The sequence below is a fragment of the Scyliorhinus torazame genome, chromosome 2 (genome assembly GCF_047496885.1).
Source record: "Scyliorhinus torazame isolate Kashiwa2021f chromosome 2, sScyTor2.1, whole genome shotgun sequence".
Lineage (NCBI taxonomy): Eukaryota > Metazoa > Chordata > Chondrichthyes > Carcharhiniformes > Scyliorhinidae > Scyliorhinus > Scyliorhinus torazame.
This window is the reverse complement of record NC_092708.1, coordinates 58,431,283-58,452,552: the sequence shown is the minus strand read 5'-3', so window position 1 is coordinate 58,452,552 and position 21,270 is coordinate 58,431,283. Positions and strand designations below refer to the sequence as shown.

Here is a 21,270-nt window from a genome sequence, read left to right as displayed (position 1 = left end):
ATGCTATTCTGTACATGCTTTTCATTGTCTGGAATACTATATCTGTTTGGCCTCTAGTTTTGGCTACTCATGATGCCAAAATGTTTGTTTTGGCTTAGGCTATCTGCATTGGCATTTCCAGTGCTCTTTGGTGTCCTCTGCATGTCTCCATGGTGCTCTAAACGCAAGATAATTTCTGGCTGCATGTGCATTGCATTGCCCGTATTGCTTAGTAGGCTTGTCTGTATTGCCAGTGGTGGATGAATTGCTCCGTAGACTGTGCCTACTCTTGAGCATGGCTTCATATTTGCGTCCACTTTGTATTGATGCTTCCATGGTGTAATTTCTGAGTTGCTCCAAGATGTCTTTTTGGAACACTTCCATATGCTTGATTGTTCTGTCGGTTAGTTCTGAAGTCGCAATCACATCCATTGTTTCTGCATCTACTTAAGGATTGTTCAGTTGTCTCTGTTGGTTGTTGCTTACTGGACATGAATTAGAGAAGGTGTATTATGAACTTGAGCTTCACTTGTAATTGATTTTCAAGTGTTGACCATATTGTTTCTGGATCCTTAAGATGATTGTTGGACAGATCTGATGTGTTCAGTCTGTGGAGGACTCCATTGCCAATAGCTATTTTAGTGGCTTGTTTACCTGGTATATATCGAATCATAGAATCCCTACCGTGCAGAAGGATGCCATTTAGCCATCGGGTCTGCACCGACATTCTGAAGGAGCCCCCCCACCCACCTTTTTCAACACTAAATGGCAATTTAGCATGGCCAATCCACGAAACCTGCCCATCTTTGGACTGTGGGAGGAAACCAGAGCATCTGGAGGAAACCCACGCAAACACAGGGAGAACATACAAACACCACACAGTCACCCGAGGCAGATTTGAACCCTGTTCCCTAGTGCTATGAGGTAGCACTGCTAACGACCGTGCCACCCAATGATGGGACATTGATGCTGCAGTGTTCTACTGGCTCTTCACCCCTGGATCCAAGGAGCTTTATGCCTTCAATATCATTGGTGGTAGATTCGAGTGACATCAATCTGGGAATTTAACATGAGATTGTTATCATCAAGGCCATTTACTATGTTGCTGGATTTAGCAGGTAGCTACTTATCCCTGATCAACTGTACGGTACTCATTTTTAGTGAGAAATGCTTTGTGAGCTTATTGTTACATTTGTGGGTCTACCCTTCCATAATGAGTAAAGGTGAATTACTTCTGTAAAAATTAAAAGGGAGTTATATTCAAGAGCACTCAGCTTTGGACCAGTCCACTCCAAACTCCAGTTTATCTTATTCCCCAAAACCTTTTTATTCTTACCTGATATGGTGGGCAGTGAACTTCTGGTCAGATGTGTGCACGTACATCCTGTCCACCTTTCCTTGGCCTTTAGAGTCAGCTTCGCATCTGAAAAATAGAAACCATTTGGCCCAGTTTAACTTCCATTATTTACAATTAATCATTATTTCCAAAAGACTCTCTTGCTCTGCAATGACTTTGAGGTAAATGTGAGGGCCGACTTAAATCAGTCAGGAGCATTCTCACATGTATATGCAAATGACGGCCCTATTATGCCATGAGAATCCTTGTAGCCTTTTAACAGGTTCTGGGTAGTGTGATGGTCATTGTGTTATGTACTCTGGGATAACACAGGCTGCAACTGGATGCAGCTTTAACCAAAAGATAATCCAGATCTTGAAGTTAGTTCAATCTGACTTATTGAACTAGTAGCACAGTTAATACAGTTCTCTATGAGTTCGACTCTCTGCTAACCTAAGTGTGGTTACTCTGTCTGACTGAACCAGACGAGCTCTTAGCCACATGCTGGAGGTGTGATACTGTAAATACACCCTGACTCACTCTGTAGATGTTTATCAATGGAAAGAGGCAGAGTATGAGTGCCTCGTGCCTTTTATAGTGAGATACCACCCCTGAGTGTCCTACCTGCTCATTGGTCATGTCATGTGCTCTGTGTTCATTAGCTGCCTGTCTCTGCCTGTCTGTATATCATCATCTGCATGTCTGCATATCATGACAGTCATGGTCGCATCACGTCTCTGAAGACTGAAGCTACCATCAAAAATAAGTGTTAAAGTTTCCTTTGTAGTATAAGGAGGATCTGTGCCAGATTCCCCCATATTCCCACCCAAAGGATTCTGCTAAAATTCTTTACCTACCACATTTCTGGCAGTCATCAGACAAGCTCTGAGGTGCGGCTCGGGGGCACAGTGGTTAGCTGCTTCACGGCGCCGAGTACCCGGGTTCAATCCCCACCCGGGTCACTGTCCGTGTGATGTTTGCACATTCTCCCTGTGTCTGCGTGGGTCTCGACCCCACAACCCAAAAAGATGTGCAGGGTAGGTGAATTGGCCTCGCTAAATTGCCCCTTAATTGGAAAAAAAAGAATTGGGTATTCTAAATTTATTTTTTAAAAAGACAAGCCCTGGGCCAATAGGTTGTAACTGACTGACCAGAGGTCAACTCCCTCTTTCGTGGGTGAGCTGCTCAGTAAATGAGACCAGGAAGTTACAAAATATAAAATATAATATTTCATATTACATATCCTTAGAAATAAGAACAAGTGTATTTACTATAGCCCAGGCCTCAATATCTTGAAACCTAGTGCATTTTCCATTTGCCTCAATGGGTCTGCTTCCATTTTGAAATCCTTTCCCCACCCCATTCCTCGGTTCTCCCCTAACGTCAAGGATCAGTCCGTTCCTTCATAACACGTACAGCTCATTAAAATAAAGTGAAGGATACAGACTGAGATGAAAATGAGACGTAAGCCTTACAAACAGCATAGCATATAGCACGTATACTTTTGTCTTGCGATAAATCAGGAAAACCTCCTAGTTTGGGTTCCCAAGTGGTTCAGTCAGTAAATTCACCGTGTAGTGTGGCTTGCGTTAAGGTGTCATGCGGATATCTGCTGTGGGCTGTCAACTGATCTCTACTGGGATTACCGAAGTGATAATTCAGCATTTCTAGGCAGGCAGTGAACACTGGGGAGTGGATGAAGTCTGTTTGCCAACTAGCAACCACTGAGTTGTGTATAAAGATGTTAGGTGAGGCTAGGGTCAGGCTCGATTGTTGAGATTACATAGAATTAGTTTCTAGGCTGATGAATGAAGAACAATCACTTGGCCCAGGTTAACATTGGCTTTTGATGTGGTTTCACGTTAGTCATGGAGTTTCTCACAATTGAATGATAAGGTAGGCATATAATGGTTGAAAATAACTTTGCATCTAGCACCAAGTTTTGATTACAACCTCTCATCTTGGAGACAGATTTAAATCCCCTGTCCATTGCTTGCCTTTTGCACTTTATTAAAGCACCAGGGGAACATCACAAAGTCCTCATACTCAAACTAATAAATTATTACAGCTTTTAGCCCATGGAACAATGACCCAGAATTGGTTTCCACATTCGTGGGAATAGTTTTGAGAATACGAGCTGGATTTTAAGATTGTGATGTGTTGGTGGGAAATTATGGAGTTTGATTCAACACCTCTGGCCAGTGACGTTTGAACCCAGACGCTGCATTAACACACAATTAACAGGTTTATCAGACCAATTAATGTCAGTGGGTGTGATGCAAAAAACTATCTATAGGGCTACCATGACTAACCTATTCACAATTAATTGTGCTAACTCCACCGCTGAAGATTAGTCTGTTGGTTTTTGAGAAATATTGATTAAACACAAATGATGGACTTCAATATAACCTGGTACACAGGTAAGGTATGGCTCAAGAAAAAACTCTGGGTCCTGGAATTTTTTGAAGATTAGGATCGAGGGCAAAGTGACTTTTTTTTAGAATGTTGTGAATTGCTTTAAAATGTTGGGATCATCTCAGCTGTTGAGACGCGATTTGTCATCGCGGTCAAAATGTGGGCAGAGTTTTCAGAGCAGTTTGTTGAATATGGATTGAGTTGAAGCCTACTCTGTGAAATGGAAATTTTTAAGAAAAACATTTATTTTTTCAGCTTTGTAGTTACACAGCATCAACCAGTCTGGGAAAAGCCTCAAGGAAGAGCTGCATAATTGTAATAATGTTGAGTCAACACAGAGTAGCAGAGGTATGCACTCTACCGAGTGCTCAATTCACTATATCTAATTGCTTGTACCAAGGTCATGATTTGTGAAAATTTAAGGGTCAACTAGAATGGTTTTGAGGATGAGGCAGCCGGTTGTAAGAACCTGGGGCGTCATTCTCCGACCCCCGCCGGTTCGGAGACTGGCCGTTGGCCGCCGTGAATCCCGCCCCCGCCGAAGTCTACGGTACCAGAGATTGGGCGGGGGCGGGAATCGGGCCGCGCCGGTTCGCGGGACCCCCCGTTCAATTCTCCGGCCCGAATGGGCCGAAGTCCCGCCCAGAAATTGCCTGTCCCGCCGGCGTAAATCAAACCTGGTATTTACCGGTGGGACCAGGCGGCGTGGGCGGGCTCCGGGGTGCTGGGTGGGGCACGGGGCGATCTGGCCCCGGGCGGTGCCCCCACGGTGGCCTGGCCCGCGATCGGGGCCCACCGATCCGCGGGCGGGCCTGTGCCGTGGGGGCACTCTTTCCCTTCCGCCTCCGCTACGGCCTCCACCATGGCGGAGGCGGAAGAGACTCTCCCCACTGCGCATGCGCCGGGAAACTGTCAGCGGCCGCTGACGCTCCCGCGCATGCGCCACATTTCCGCGCCAGCTGGCGGGGCAACAGACGCCATTTCCGCCAGCTGGCGGGGCAGAAATCCCTCCGGCGTCGGCCTAGCCCCTCAATGTTGGGGCTAGGCCGCCAAAGATGCGGAGCATTCCGCACCTTTGGGCCGGCGCGATGCCCGTCTGATTGGCGCCGTTTTTGGCGCCAGTCGGCGGACATCGCGCCGTTGGGGGAGAATTTCGCCCCTGATGTCAGGAAAGTGAACAAACTGGCTCGGCCCCCGTGACAATGTTGACCATTCACTCATCTTGCAGCTAACAAAGGAACGGATATTAAGAAGCAATGACATTTCAGCATACTTGTCGATTGGAGTGCGGGAAATGGCGGCCTCCCAAATATTTGGTGACAGAATTGAATATCAGATGGTCACATGGCAAACAATACTCCGTCAAGTCATTTAAGAAGCATTTAGATGAGCGTTTGAAATGCCATAGCACACAAGGCTACGGACCAAGTGCTGGAAAATAGGATCAGAATAGTTGGTGCATGATGGCCAGTGCAGCCACGATGTACTGAGGAGTCTTTTTCTGTGCTGTAAAACTCTATGACTATGAATTGCTGTCAACAGCAACTGAAATGTGCTCTTTGCATTAGAATGACTTCAAGCATTCATACCTTGACATTTTTCTTCCACCAATCCCTCATGTGCCCTGTAAGACGTACTCCATGTCATTGGACAACTTCTCAGTGGAGGTCACTTCCACAAAGGGCACTCCGTCACAGGATTCCTGTGTATCGTGCACCAGCTCAGATATTTGTACTTTGCTGTGACCAGTAAACCATATTCCTGCTAAACTGCAGGGGTGCATGGGAATACCACACCAGCTTTGATCTTGGATAAATAGTTCATGTGCATGGTAACACAAAATTTGTTTAAAAGCAAGCACACACTAAATTTTACACTGAGAATTGTCAGGAAGGTAGGTAGTTGGGTTGTCACCTGATGACTCATGTATCACCAATAAATATAAGCAGTTGGTGAAGACAAGAACATGAATGAATGGCCATATTGGAGGGTGCAGAGCTAGGACCCATACGGGTACACGTGGTAAGAGCTCTTATTTAGAAGAAGTGAGATGAGTTTATGGAAAAATTGTTAAATCGGAGAACAAGTTCAGCCGTTTTCCTCTTGCTCCTCAGCAGAGATTTGAACACCACAAGCATCTTGGAGATTGTTGCGTACTGATGGACACCACCAGATCCATCCAGGTACCTGAAATGCATCTTCAGCATGCCGTTGCCTTGTTTGATTGCACATCTGGTGGTCCCTTGGCATTCGTTGAATTGTTCCTCATCCTTATTTCTCAGATTTCTTAGAGGTTATCAGCCAGGCTTCAAGTGTCCCTAGTGGTTGTTGGATGGTTATATGATGGTCTGATAGATGTGGAGTTTGAGAGTGGGCCAAGGGAGGAATTCCTGCTCTTCCTGCTTGCAAGCAGTGCTGTACAAACACTGACCTTCTCCCTGAAAATGTCCTTATCCTTGTCTCTGAGCAGCCAGCTGGTAAATCTGCTTTGATGCTTTGAAATACAATGAGGTCATGTTCGATGGAATGTTGTTGGATGAAAGCATCATGACAGCTGTTAAATGACTAGCGGAATGATTTTTTTGTGGTGCCACCAACTGAAAGGAAAGTCGCCAATGTCCCAGAGGACCATCGGCTGCACTCCCCCTTTTTGAGAAAGAGCGCTCACTGGTGGTGATTTAATCTGAGGGTCACCATCTCCAGGTTAGGGGCAAGATTGAGAAGATGGGGCCTTCCTGAATAACCTCAACCAGTACGAGAATTGAACCTGTGCAGTTGGTGTTGCTCTACATCATGAACCAGCCGTCCAGCAAACTGAGCTAATCAGCTCCCATACATCGAGCTACCAATGATTGAGTGTAATCTCCATGGGCGGTGAACACCTCTGGGTGATCCAAGGGCCTCTTAATTGCCATGTACATGTAGTCGACAATGCCCAGGATCAGCAGCAAGCCATCCAGAGTCGCAAATTCAACTGCGTTCACATTCGGACTGGCATCATCAACTGTGAAGTTCACTTTAATGTTGGTCCCAAGGAAAAGGCCATCAGTCACTTGTCTTGTGTATTTCTGTGCTGCTGACTCTGAGATCCTGCAGATTCTCTGGCAGAGTCCTGGAATGATCCACAGGCAAAGGAACTGAGGGCACTGATGACTTTGACAGTTATAATAATAATCTTTATTAGTGTCACAAGTAGGCTTACATTACACTGCAATTAAATTACTGTGAAAATCCCCTGGTCGCCACATTCCAGTGCCTGTTCGGGTACACTGAGGGAGAATTCAGAATGTCCAATTCACCTAACAGCACATCTTTCAAGACTTGTGTGAGTAAACAGGAGTACCCAGATGAAACCCACGCAGACACGGGGAGAACATGCAGGCTCCGCACGTGACCCAAGCCGGGAATTCAAACCCGGGTCCCTGGCACTGTGAAGCAGGCAGCAAATCCGATTCCAGCAGGCTGCAAATGTCTGCCACCATCTGACAGTATCCTGACCCTCAAGGATTGAGGAAGCTTCTCCGCTGCCTGTGAAGGTGGCAGGTTTGGCCTCCTGTGAGCTGCATTTCTCTACTGATCTCTCTCCTGTGGGTCTATTAGAATCAGGCTGCTGCTGGTGCAAGTCCTGCTTCTCCTGAATATGCTGGTGGTCATCTCGGTCTTCATCTGAGGTTTATAATAACACGATAACAGGCACCCATGGTAGATCATTCCTCCAAATTAGACCTCCAAACCTATGAAGTATATAGGACACATCCAAAATTTCTAAAGTAACAGCTCCACGCAAGTCAGTAAGAAGCAGCTATGACCTACTCAGTACAAATTGCCATCTTTCCCTGTCATAGCTTTGGCCCCTTCAATTGGAACATTCTTCTCACCTTGCTGTACTGGGAAACCCATGAAACCAAAGCTGAGCTGGAAAATCCATGTTAATATTGCTGTAATTGATTAAATCATGATTTGTAATCCCTACAGTGCAGAAGAAGGCTATTTGGCCCTGCTACCTAGAACATGCTACCTAGGCCCAATCACCCGCCCTATCTCCATAAGGCCACCTAACCTTTGGACACTAAGGGGCAATTTAGCATGACCAATCCAACTAGCCTGCGCATGAGTTGAAATTGGCAACCTACCTCTTAAGCTCCCAGGCAGCTGAGAGCACTAGAATGAACTGCAGAAGCCAACAGATTGGAATAAACTTCCTGGACTCTCATTCTTCCTGGATTACAATCCCAACTGTCCCAAATTCACCTTCAGCCATGTTACAATTTCCTCACTATCTGTGTGGCTCACTTGTAACTTGTTTATTTTTTGCTAATTGTTGGGAGGTCTTCCTTTGTGGAATAAGCAGTGGGAGAAATTTTGATTTTGGTAACAGTGTAAAACAGGTGGGATTGGATGAGTCGCTCCTTCTTAACTTAATGCAAAATCAGACTGCCAGTTATAAAATATATACTTCCAGTGTTTACAAGGGTATACAGGTCATAGTTAACGAGCTTTGTGACTTCTTCTCAGGTTCATTGCAGTCAACCAATTCACATCTATCTTTTGCTGTACATTTGCTATTTCTAAGTGATTAAATATAAGGAATGAATGTACTTGCTCTGAGAAAAAAGATGAAACTCCAACCCAATCAGCAGGATTTATGGCACTTTTTAAATGTAAGGGAGGTACAAGTAAAATGATTATGGCAGTACTTTCAGCGATATCAGAATAATTGGTATATACAGAAATATTGAAGTAAATGTCACTGAATCTAAAAAAACCTTTTAATGATATTGATTTCACAGCAATATTGATTCAGCTGACATCATGATTTAGAATTAAAGAAAACAATGGAAGAATGAATGTGGCAGTGATAACCATGCCAACCGTGCACAAATGTATGATCTTGTAGAGGACAGTTTCTAACATTTGGTTTCAATTCTCTTGCAGCCACATATGACCAAAGTGCTTAGTATCCTGTTTTCTTTTTTCTTAATTGTTTTTAATACAATAGAAATATGGGGGATGAAGGTTGCAAGAAAAACTGTTACTGGAGCTATTGCGGCTGACTTTAACTGCAAGCAGGCAGTGTGTGAGATGAAGAAGAATTCAGTTCTCAGTGGGAGTCCAAACCTGGGGTGGGATTCTCCGCAATCGGCGCGATGTCCGCCGACCGGCGCCAAAAACGGCACGAATCAGTCCGGCACCTCCGCACCTTGAGGGGCCGAGCCCTCACCTTGAGGGGCTTGGCCTGTGCCGGACTGATTTCCGCCCTGCCAGCTGGCGGGAAAGGCCTTTGGTGCCTCGCCAGCTGGCGCGGAAATGACTTTGCCGTGCGGCGCATGCGCGGGAGTGCCAGCGGCCACTCACGGCATCCCCGCTCAGGCGCAGTGGAGGGGGTCTCTTCCGCCTCCGCCATAGTGGAGACCATGCGAAGGCAGAAGGAAAAGAGTGCCCCCACGGCACATGCCCGCCCGCGGATCGATGGGCCCGATCGCGGGCCAGGCCACCGTGGGGGTACCCCCCGGGGCTAGATTGCCCCGCGCCCCCTCCAGGACCCTGGAGCCTGCCCGCGCCGCCTTGTCCCGCCGGTAAGAGAGGTGGTTTGATTCTCGCCGGTGGGACAGGCATTCCAGCAGCGGGACTTCAGCCCATCGCGGGCCGGAGAATCGCCGGGGGGGCCCACCAACCGGCGCGGCGCGATTCCCACCCCCGCCAAATATCCAGTGCCAGAGAATTCGGCAACCGGCGGGGGCAGGATTCACGCTGCCCCCCCGGCGATTCTCTGACCCAGCCGGGTGTCGGAGAATCCCACCCCTGAGGTCTGGGCCATTGTAACTCCTGGGTCTCATTTAAATAAAGCAGCAGCACTCGAAGCCTGCAAACAGCAGGAGAGATGTCAGTGTTGGCAATCAGGAGCTAAAATCTATTGGTAGCTTCGGACACTGGGGAGTCGAGAAGAATCCCTAGCATAAAGGAGGATTGACAGTGGGGGAAAGGATTGACAATCTATGCAAGTGCTGGGTGGGAGAGGTCCGGCTGGGGCTGGGGAGACCCCAGGACTTCATTTAGATTCCAGAGGAACTTTGACCATTAGGCCGCAGGCTTCTCAGGTAAAACAGTTGCGAGTCTAGACCATAATTTATTCATAATGCTAAGCTTGAATGTAGGTATGAGATAAAGGTAAAGGTGCCATGGTCTCGGACGACCATAGGCTGCTTTCCACTTTGACGGCGAGAGCTGACTGGTGGTGATTTAACCTGAGGATCACTACACCTCGGGCGCAGGGCAAGGTTAAGAAGACGGGGCCTTCATTAATAATCTCAACCGGTTCGGGAATTCAACCCACACTGCTGGCCTTACTCTGCATCACAAACCAACTGTCTAGCCAAATGAGCTAAACCGGCCCCCTAGGTATGAGGTAATGGGTATGTGAAGCACATCACCGAAAAATGAAAAGAAAAGCATATACTGATATAATGCTTTTCATGATCACCCAATGTCTCAAAGTGTTTTACCTCTAAATAAGTATTTTTGAAGTGTGCTCAGTATGGTAGCTAATCTGCATACAGAAAACTCCTACAGACAACATTACTGTAATGACCAAATAATATATACCGTGAGCTTTAAACACACGGACTGCGCCAAAATTCAAATACAGGGATTCTTTATTCTGCCAGCATTACTTTTTCATGTGCATTAGTGCAGAAGCTGGAATAACAGAAATTATTTAAAAAGGACAACCATAGCCCAACACTCCAAACACATCAGAATATCATCAGCGAGAGGTCAACACCTGGCCTCAAATCAACCAGGTTGAAGAGCATTGGGAGCAGGGATACTTTGTGCACAGCAGATGTGACGGTTAATGAACTTTCATTGCCAATTCCTCATAACAGTGCAAGCTAGATTATCTTTCCATCCAGGCTATGAAGGGTATCTCCCTCAACTCTCAGGCTTTTCAGACAGAAAATATTGACCAAGACACCAGTGATAACTCACCTCGTGTGTCCCCCGGCCATCTTATTTGAAGGAGTGCCGTAGAATCTCTTTCATCTACCTTGTCATGATATTCAAGTGAACATCACAGCACATACATACATACATAATGATGGACAGATCAATGGACCAATTAGCACACACAACACGACAGCCAATCACAGACAAGAGCATACACAATACAAAACAAGGAACACAACCCTTCCTGGGCAGTCCAGCAGCAGACGGCTCAGGGCACAGACCTCATTGCCAGCCACTCAGACAGTCACCATGTGCTGAGTACCAGAGTTTACTATGTCAATAGTTAAATGAAATAAAACTGCGTTGTACCATTCGCAACCGTGTTGGTTCGTCTGTGTCTCAGAGTACCCACCACTTCACACCTAAGCAAGCAGATGTTGCCTTGGTTTAACCATTCAAACGAAGCACTTCTGACAGTATATCAGTCATCAGTATTGCACTGGAATGATCAGTCTTGGCTCAAGCCCAAAGGAGGGGCTTGAACTCCGAAGCTTGTGACTTAGAGATAGTGTTCGGAGGCACGGCGAACACAGGGCATGAGCAAAAATTCTAAACTTGCACTTGCAATAATCTTACCTTTTTTTTAAAGTGCTAACTACGGTAAATGATCAGAAAAAGTAGTCATTTTCAAAATAGTTTCTCATTTAAATTACAATCCTTGTGTTTCCTTGATGGCTTCACTGGTTAATGCAGCCAAAGCCAACAATGCCTATTGCTGTTGTGGCACAGTGACACTGGAGGAAATTGAGCTCTTCAGGTCTTCCAAGTATATTAATTGTCTTAGTACCTACCGCCTGCTCACTTAGTTATATTGCTCTTGCAAACTTCGAGGTGCCAATATTGACAGTAACTGGTTGAAGTTGTAGTTTTTAGACCTGAGTGCTGAAGGGCTTAAACTCTTCTGTATTTATCACACAAGCTGTTTATCTGAAATTGTTAGCCACAGCATGCCCAAGGACACATCTCGTGGGTGACAGGGCCCAGAAAAGATAAGCTGCAGATGGTCTTTCCCAATCATAACAAGGCAACAATACAAGATCTTTTCAGCAGTGTCAAGTTGTCTGGGAGGAGACATAACTATCCAGAATTGGTATTGCAGCAGGTCATTTGCCTTGATCAATGGATTATAAGTTATAAGAGTCAGACAAGCAGGTGATCAATATCCACATTATTGATAATGGGGAGCCAGCGATAAATATTAGGAGACAGCATTTACGTGTCTTTATACTGATTGGATATTATTATCGTCAGCATGCACTGGTGATAATTCGCTAGTCGTTCTCATTTAATATGCATGATGTAACTTTAATCGATAGAGATGATTGGACATAGATAACCGGTAACAAATTATTGGTGTATACTAACTTCTTGCAACTGAATTAAAGTACCTCTGTCTGCACAATTCTTGAAATCTGTGCTCTTTGGCATCCCAACAGGGAATGTCACAAGTCCGTGCTATGGCATTGTAATAAAGGCCTCATTTATAACTCCATCTGGTTTCTTGCGAGTGGGAGAGTGAAGTACACTAAAGTCGAATAGCTGTACTTTTCCGCACAACACTGGTGCTTTAATTTCCCTTTCAAATAATTATGAAAAGTTCTTTTAGTGCATGTGGTATTATCAGGTATTGCTGCACCTAAGAGGCTGATGACCATTGGTTAAACCTAGGAGTTTAACATTGGCTGTTGATACGTAGCTACGCCCTGACAGGCGGAGTATAAGAACCGGTGCCGTCCCAGCAGCCTTCACTTTCTGTACCGAAGCTGCTGGGGAACAAGTTCTAGTCGAGTAAAGCCTTCAGTTATGAAATCACTTCGCCTTGAGTGTAATTGATCGTGCATCAGTGGGTATGATGAACAGAACAATGGAAATCCTTGTCAAATCACCATGTTAGTTTCTACAAACAGGGTTAATAGTTGGGGTAGAGTGATGGTTACTGAAAGAAAATTGACCTTTTCCTTCGTAATGACCGAATCAACTGGAGAAACAATTTCTGAGAATTTGGCAGATATGTATTGTTTACTTGCCTCTAGGTTTTAATGGAATTAGCTTCCAATAGCTTCATAAATTGTAGTTTGTTAATACTAAAGGTCAGGCAATATGTTTGGCCACAAGTATAATTATTGTCTGGTTGAAATTAACATTTTTTTTTCATATTTCAAAGTTGACCTAACTTTGGTCGAGGCAGAAGATGACAGTGTTTACTTAAATGGAAACTCCCTTGGTTTGCAACCAAAGAAAACCAAGGCGTACATAGAAGAAGAACTGGATAAATGGGCCAAAATGTAAGTAAAATGACATTTTTTGTAAGTACTTTATTGAATTGTTTGTTCTAGATCTTCTATCTGGTGCCTTCAACAGCATTTTCATAGCACCTTTAACATAAGCACTTCACAGCATTATTATCATAGATCATTTGGCACCAAGCCACAGATGATCAACAGCTTTGTTAAAACAAAAGAGTACCTTAAAGGCAGAGGGGTTTAGGAAGGGAATTCCAGAACTTAAGGCCGTAGCAGCTGAAGGTGAGGAAATTAAAAGCGGGGGATGCTCAAGAGGCAAGCATGAGAGAAGTGCAGATAACACGGAGGGCTATAAAGCTGAATGAGGTTACAAAGATAAGGAGTGGAGAGGCCCTTGCGTCGTATTCTTGGCAAAGCAGGAAGAGGATTTTAAAACAGGAAAAGGAGTAGGCCATTCAACCTCTCAAGCCTGCTCCGCCATTCAATGAAATCATAACTGATCTGTGACCTAACTCCCTATACCTGACTTTGGCCCATTTCCCTTTATACATTTGCTCAACAAAGATTTATCTCTCTCAGATTTAAAATTCGCAAACGATCTAGCATCAGTTGCCGTTCGTGCAGAGTTCCAAACATCTACCACCCTTTGTGTGCAGAAGTGCATCCGAAGAAGAAGCAGAATAAAACTAAATCATACCTTGGGACAGTGAACCACACATGATGTCAACAGCCATTGAATAGCCATTCTTCTTCCAGAACCCTTCCAACACATCGAAGACTTGCAGTAAGGCCATCGCTGGGAACTCTGGAAGGGACAGTTTGAAAGGTACTGAACAGCTTCCAGTTTACAAAAAAAGCAGACAACACAAGGCCAGCACCCATCTATACATGTTTGGGGCTATAGCTGATGATGTCCTGGCAAGGCAAGGGGACACGGTGACCTTTGACGTCCTACGAGGAATTTTTGAGGACCTTTAATAATTACTTGATCCTGAAGAAGAATTGGTTACTGAACAGGTGGGACCCAACCAAAAGAACCAAAGTCCGGGAGAAGACATTGATTCATTCATTAATGATGTGCATCGACTGGCCAGCAGTTACAGCTATGAAACTTTAAAGTATGAGTTAATTTCTGACCGCACTGGAGTTGACATGCTTGATGATGCACTGTCGGACATTATGTAAACTGAGGAGGATTTAATGTTGGAGAAGGACGAACAGTTTGCAAGGCAGGTGGAGCTGAAACAACAAAATCAGGTTGCACTTTAGAGACATCATGACTTGGAAGGAGCAGATCCAGTATGTAGGCACAAGGTCAGGAGCCCTGTATAACAAAAATGTCATGAAAAATCCCCCAAAATGACGGGAAAAACTATTCTATCAATTTTACAATGTTGCAGGCATGGCGCCAAAAGGTAGCAGAGGATGCCCAGCAGGGGAAACCGAAAGCTTTCTCTGTGATAAGACTGGATATTGTAAACAATCCTGCAGATATAAAGCACAATTTAAGGGAAGAAAGTGAGAACAAACTTCCAACCATTCTGGAAGTGCAGCAAATTGGAAATAATGATATTCAGGATGACTGTTTCCAGGGAGAAATAAAAGATGCCAATAAGTAGTTCTGGTCTGTAGAGCTGAACGTCAACAGAATTCAAACTGGATACTGGGGTTGAATGGTTGGAGGTCACAGTCATAGATAGTCTTATCAGACAAATTAGACTAGCTTAATGGTTGAGATCCAGCCATCAAAAATAAAGTTGCTGGGCACAGAGGGCACAGGCCTCAGTGAAGGGTCAAGTCACTATAACATTTAGACATAAAGAAAAAGACATCAATGAAACTCTCGGTATCCAACTGAATCAGCAAATGTCTCTGCTCATGAGGGCAGCATGTTTAGGACTTAGGCCTCGACAATGAGCAGGTGAGGGTTGGTGAGGTAATCAGGAATAGTAAGGTGAAAAGGTCACTGATAGGAGTAGTCTATAGGCCACCAAATAGTAACAGGATGGTAGGGCAGGCAATAAGCAAAGAAATAACGGATGCAGGTAGAAATGGTACAGCGGCTATCATGGGAGATTTTAATCTGCATGTCGATTGGTTTAACCAGGTTGGTAAAGGCAGCCTTGAGGAGGAGTTTATAGAATGTGTCCGGGATAATTTCCTGGAACAGTATGTAATGGAATCTACAATGGCACAAGCGGTCCTAGATCTGGTCCTGTGTAATGAGGCAGGATTGATTAATGATCTCATAGTTCGGGATCCTCTTGGAAGGAGCGACCATAATATGGTGGAATTTAAAATGCAGTTGGAGGATGACAAGGTAAAATCAAACACTAGTGTTTTGTGCTTAAACAAAGGCGATTCCAATGTGATGAGAGAAGAACTAGCTAAGGTAGACTGGGAGCAAATACTTCATGGTGAAGCAGTTGAGGAACCGTGGAGAACCTTCCGAGCGATCTTTCACAGTGTTCAGAAAAGGTTCATACCGACAAAAAAGAAAGACGGTAGAAAGGGGAAAAATCGACCGTGGATATCTAAGGAGGTGAGGGAGAGTATCAAAGTGAAGGAAAAAACATACAAAGTGGCAACAATTAGTGGGAGACTAGAGGACTGGGAAGTCTTGAGGGGACAACAGAAAGCAACTAAAAAAGCTATAAAGAAGAGTAAGGTAGACTATGATAGTAAACTGGCTCAGAACATAAAAGCAGAAAGTAAAAGCTTCTACAAATATATAAGACAAAAAAGAGTGGCTAAGGTAAATATTGGTCCTTTGGAAGATGAGAAGGGAGATTTAATAATAGGAGACGGGGAAATGGCTGAGGAGCTGAACAGGTTTTTTGGGTCGGTCTTCACAGTGGAAGACACAAATAACATGCCAGTGACTGATGGAAATAAAGATATGATAGGTGAGGACCTTGAGATGATTGTAATCACTAAGGAGGCAGTATTGGGCAAGCTAATGGGGCTAAAGGTAGACAAGTCTCCTGGCCCTGATGGGATGCATCCCAGAGTGTTAAAAGAGATGGCTAGGGAAATTGTAAACGCACTAGTGGTAATTTATCAAAATCCACTAGACTCTGGGGTGGTCCCAGAGGACTGGAAAGTAGCAAACGTGACACCACTGTTTAAAAAAGGAGGTCAGCAGAAAGCAGGTACTTCGGTTGTAGCGAAAATGCTGGAATCTATCATTAAGGAAGAAATAGCGGGGCACCTGGAAGGAAATTGTCCCATTGGGCAGACGCAGCATGGGTTCATAAAGGGTAGGTCGTGTCTGACTAATTTGGTAGAATTTTTTGAGGACGTTACCAGTGCAGTAGATAACAGGGAGCCAATGGATGTGGTATATCTGGATTTCCAGAAAGCTTTTGACAAGGTGCCACACAAAAGGTTGCATAAACTAAAGATGCATGGCATTGAGGGTAAAGTGGTAGCATGGGCAGAGGATTGGTTAACTAACAGAAAGCAGAGAGTGGGGATAAATGGGTGTTTCTCTGGTTGGCAACCTGTAACTAGTGGGGTCCCTCAAGGATCAGTGTTGGGCCCGCAGTTGTTCACAATTTACATAGATGATTTGGAGTTGGGGACTAAGTGCAATGTGTCAAAGGTTGGAGACGACACTAAGATGCGTGGTAAAGCAAAAAGTGCAGAGGATACCGGAAGCCTGCAGAAGGATTTGGATAGGTTAGGTGAATGGGCTAGGGTCTGGCAGATGGAATTCAATGTTGCCAAGTGTAAGGCTATCCATTTTGGGAGGAATAACAGCAGAATGGATTATTATTTAAACGGTAAGATGTTAAAACATGCTGCTGTGCAGAGGGACCTGGGTGTGCTGGTGCACGAGTCGCAAAAAGTTGGTGTGCAGGTGCAACTGGTGATTAAGAAGGCTAATCGAGTTTTGTCTTTCATTGCTAGAGGGATGGAGTTCAAGACTAGGGAGGTTATGCTGCAATTGTATAAGGTGTTGGTGAGGCCACATCTGGAGTATTGTGTTCAGTTTTGGTCTCCTTACCTGAGAAAGGACATATTGGCACTGGAGGGAGTGCAGAGGAGATTCACTAGATTGATCCCAGAGTTGAGGGGATTAGATTATGACGAGAGGTTGAGTAGACTGGGACTGTACTCATTGGAGTTTAGAAGGATGTGGGGGGATCTTATTGAAACATATAAAATTATGAAGGGAATAGATAGGATAGATGCGGGCAGGTTGTTTCCACTGGTCGGGGAAAGCAGAACTAGGGGGCATAGCCTCAAAATAAGCGGAAGTAGATTTAGGACCGAGTTTAGGAGGAACTTCTTCACCCAAAGGGTTGTGAATCTCTGGAATTCCTTGCCCAGTGAAGCAGTTGAGGCTCCTTCTTTCAACGTTTTTAAGAAAAAGATAGATACCTTTCTAAAGAAGAAAGCGATTCGGGGATATGCTGTATGGGCCGGAGAGTGGAGCTGAGTCCACAAGGAGCAGCCATGATCTCATTAAATGGTGGAGCAGGCTCGAGGGGCCAGATGGCCTACTCCTGTACCTAGTTCTTATGTAACAGAATCAATGTTAGCAATACGTTTCTTATGTTGTCCTGAGGACTGGGAAAGCTCAAAAGTGAGTATCACATTCCAAATGCCAAACCTATCAGTTTATTTACCCGAGGGGGGGTGTAAATAAGTGATTGAAAAAGTTAAAGCATCAATAACAAGAACACTACTAGCCGTACAAATAAATTAAGCAAGATTCAGCCAGTCCAGCTGAAGGACACAGAATGCAGGCATGTCAGAACATACTGCCAAGGTGCTTGACCTGAATATATCTCCAGCAGTCGGGTATTAAGACAATACAATGGAACAACAAATGCATCTGCTGATTTTTGGTGACCTTCTCGCCTTCCAAAACAGACGTGTAGTTCCCACAAGGCATTTTTCCCCCAAAACATAGGTCATTTGGCATTGCCAAATGCAGAATAGGGGCACAACTATCAGTATGGTGGCCAGGAATTTCAAGCTCCATCAAATAATTAATTTCAATGCGCCATACTTGTGCTGTCAACAGCCAAGAACCAATGGAACCATTATTACCATCAACATTTCCGTCCAGACCTTGGCAAAGACTAGGTATAGATCTGTTTGGCTTCAGATGAGAAACCTATACTATAATCATTCACGATTACTCTTGTTGGATAGAAATCAGCAGACTCCAAATAACAAACGCAGAAGCTGGGATAAAAGCTTTGAAACACATTACTCTACCTATGGTATTCTGGATGAGGTAGCCTCGGACAATGATCCACAGTTTCTGAAGGAACATTTCCAACAACTCACAACGGAATATGGATTTCGCTGTTTGATCAGTTCACTACACCATGCACAGGCTAATAGAGAAGAGAAGAGAGGTATAAAACCTATTAAAATGTTGAAGAAAAAAGAACAATGACCAAGAGTTAGCCATACTCAATTACAGGACAACACCATTAGATAATGGCTTTTCACCAGCAGACCAACTGATGGGCGAAGGCTGAAGACCCAACTTCCTTCATTGCAACATAAACTCAAATCCAACATTATCATACAAGGTCATGACCGGGTATGGTGGCGTGAGCAAGCATAAAAAGTGAAACAGTCCAGCCTGTATGATCGCTGGAATAGAGTGAGAACACTGTGCAAAAGTTGTAGATAAGAGACCATCAGGCAGAAGGTGCTGTCACAGACCAAAATCAGCATCTACGATCATGCCTTATAAATGCACCACTTCAGGTTTGCTGGGGGAACAGAATGACTCTGATACCCTTTGAAGCTGCAATGAGGTGATCATTGCAGTTATCCCATGATTGGACTGAAGAGATGGACACCCCCAGAAATTATATATTTTAAAAATTCATTTCCGGGGTGTGGGCGTCGTGGGTTGGGCCAGCATTTATTGCCCATCCCTAATTGATTTTTAAAAATAAATTTAGAGTAACCAATTATTACTTTTTTTCTCCAATTAAGGGGCAATTTAGCATGGCCAATCCGCCCAATCTGCACATCTTTGGGTTGTGGGGATGAAACCCACGCAGGCATGGGGAGAATGTGCAAACTCCACACGGACAGTGACCCAGGGCCGGGATTCGAACCCGGGTCCTCAGCGCCGCAGCCTAATGACATTGTTGAGTCCAGACATCGTCCCTCCCCCCTCTCCCTCCGATCTAGGAGTGTCCTAAAGTACCAGGCAGGCTCAATCTGTGAGGATTTGACTTTGAGGAGAGATGGTGGAGCGTAATTAGTTAAACATTCAAAGGTTTTCAGATCATACTTGAGGGGAGTTGTAGAGAAAAGGGTTAATTGTTATGTTAATTTGACCATGATGTTAATAATAATGTAATATTGGCATCAGGGTCAGATGACCGAAAGGCTCTGAAACAATAATACACAGAACACTGTGTCCAGAGAACAATGTACTTGCATAATGGGCTGGATTCTCCGTTAGTCGACGCCAAAATGGGGACATGCGGTCGGGCGGAGAATAGCTTCCGACGCCAAAAACGTGGCTGGCGCTGGCTTGACGCCAAATCATGATGCTCCGTCCCCTCAAACACGTCAATGCAACACACGTTGTGCGTCCTTTAATCACTTTCTGCATATCATAATAATAAGAACATAATAAGAACTAGGAGCAGGAGTAGGCCACCTGGCCCCTCGAGCCTGCTCCATCATTCAATTAGATCATGGCTGATCTTTTTTGGACTCAGCTCCACTTTCCGGCCCAAACACCATAACCCTTAATCCCTTTATTCTTCAAAAAACTATCTATCTTTATCTTAAAAACATTTAATGAAGGAGCCGCAAATGCTTCACATTCATCATTAGTGGGCCCACCCGTGATTCCCCGCGTCCGATGGGCCAAGTTCCTGATTGTGCGGTCAATGTGTGCTCTCAGAAATCGCGAACCTGGCCTGGTGGCAGCTGAGAGAGAGAGAGAGGGCACATGGACAGTGTCCAACACTGCTATACTTCACCGACAGTCATGCCGCTGGTCGGAGGGCTTCTGCCAGGCCCGGGGGGAGTATTGGGGAGTGGCCAGGAGATGGGCTGTGGGGTCGGGGTGAATGGCTATGGAACACCATTACGGCAAGGCAGCCATGCAGCTACGCATGCCACTGACAGCCCGCTTTAAACCTGGTGCCCTGGACCGTAAAGGTTACCCCCCCCCTCCCCCTTGGGTGCCCTCTGGCCCCACCCTACCCATCAGCTATATGGGTGCTTCAGCACAACCTGTCCTATCTTTTTGGCCTTGATAAGTGTGTGTGGGGAGTGTATTGTAAATGCGTGGCTGCAGATTGTCAGCTCTGTGAGTGTCCATCATGGACCTGTCAAATCCTACATCATTTTTCATGGGATTCAATGGTGTTGCACGTGGCGCTGGTGCTGTCTCCTCACCGGTAGCGGAATCGCTGCAGGTGCGGCACCGATTTTCCTGTCGTAGAAGTCCACGGATTCTTCGTTGGCGTCAACACTTAGTCGCAGAAACGGAGAATCCAGCCCGAGATCTTTGCAAACAGTGTGAATAACTAGTTTGAACAAAAAATAAAAATATCCTCCCTCTAAAACACTCGTAGAGAAAGTGAAACCTCATCAAGGTCATTGTTTAATTGACCTGGCGGGCTGAATCCTGGATTACCCAAATTTGGACATGCTAGCAAGGCAGGCTTTCATTTTATCACAGTTGACATATGTAAATTGGCTGCTGCATTTGCATACAAAACAATTGTGATGACAGTTCTGAAACAATTAATTGCATGAGGACACCTAGAGGTTTCAAAAAGTGCATCTTAAGGCAATTTAATTCTCTGGGCGGAATTTTGCGCCAGCGGGATTTTATGGTGTTGCCGAAGTCAATAGACAGTTTAATGGATTGCTGAATTTTACGGCCCTGCCTCCACCTTGTTGGAGCCATAAAACTTTACTCATTTTAACTGTATTTTTGTTTTTTTGCAGAGGCTGTTATGGGCATTTTGTTGGTGCCTTTCCTTGGGCTTTGGCAGATGAATGCACAGTTGAACTAATGACTGACTTGGTTGGTAAGATACAATTCTTCCTCATGACACAAGGCTAATTATTTTTAATCGAGTTGAAAGTTATCTGATGAATATGAGAAATCCACTTTCAATGATTATAAGCCATTCAGTTCTCCATCTTAGATTGTCTGAGCGACATCCCTAATAAGACCTCTCACCATGTCTGTAAGAATCTAGAGGATTGGCACCTCCAGTACCTTTTTCCTTATGGCAAACTAAAAGATATGACAGTTCCTAAACTCCAACTTAACTGCCA

At 44.8% G+C, this 21,270-nt stretch overlaps 1 protein-coding gene across 5 annotated transcripts in view; it reads left to right on the top strand.

Annotated features, from left to right (window-relative positions):
- Positions 1-21,270, top strand: part of kynu (kynureninase) — a 288,595-nt gene that overhangs the window by 54,837 nt on the left and 212,488 nt on the right. For 4 of the 5 annotated variants that reach the window (XM_072471682.1, XM_072471700.1, XM_072471677.1 and 1 more), the window contains exons 3-4: positions 12,900-13,020; positions 20,935-21,017. The exons of the other annotated variant lie outside the window; for it this stretch is intronic. In XM_072471682.1, coding sequence (XP_072327783.1) covers positions 12,900-13,020; positions 20,935-21,017 — 204 coding nt within the window. The remainder of the gene's footprint in view (positions 1-12,899; positions 13,021-20,934; positions 21,018-21,270) is intronic. 5 annotated transcript variants of the gene reach the window in all.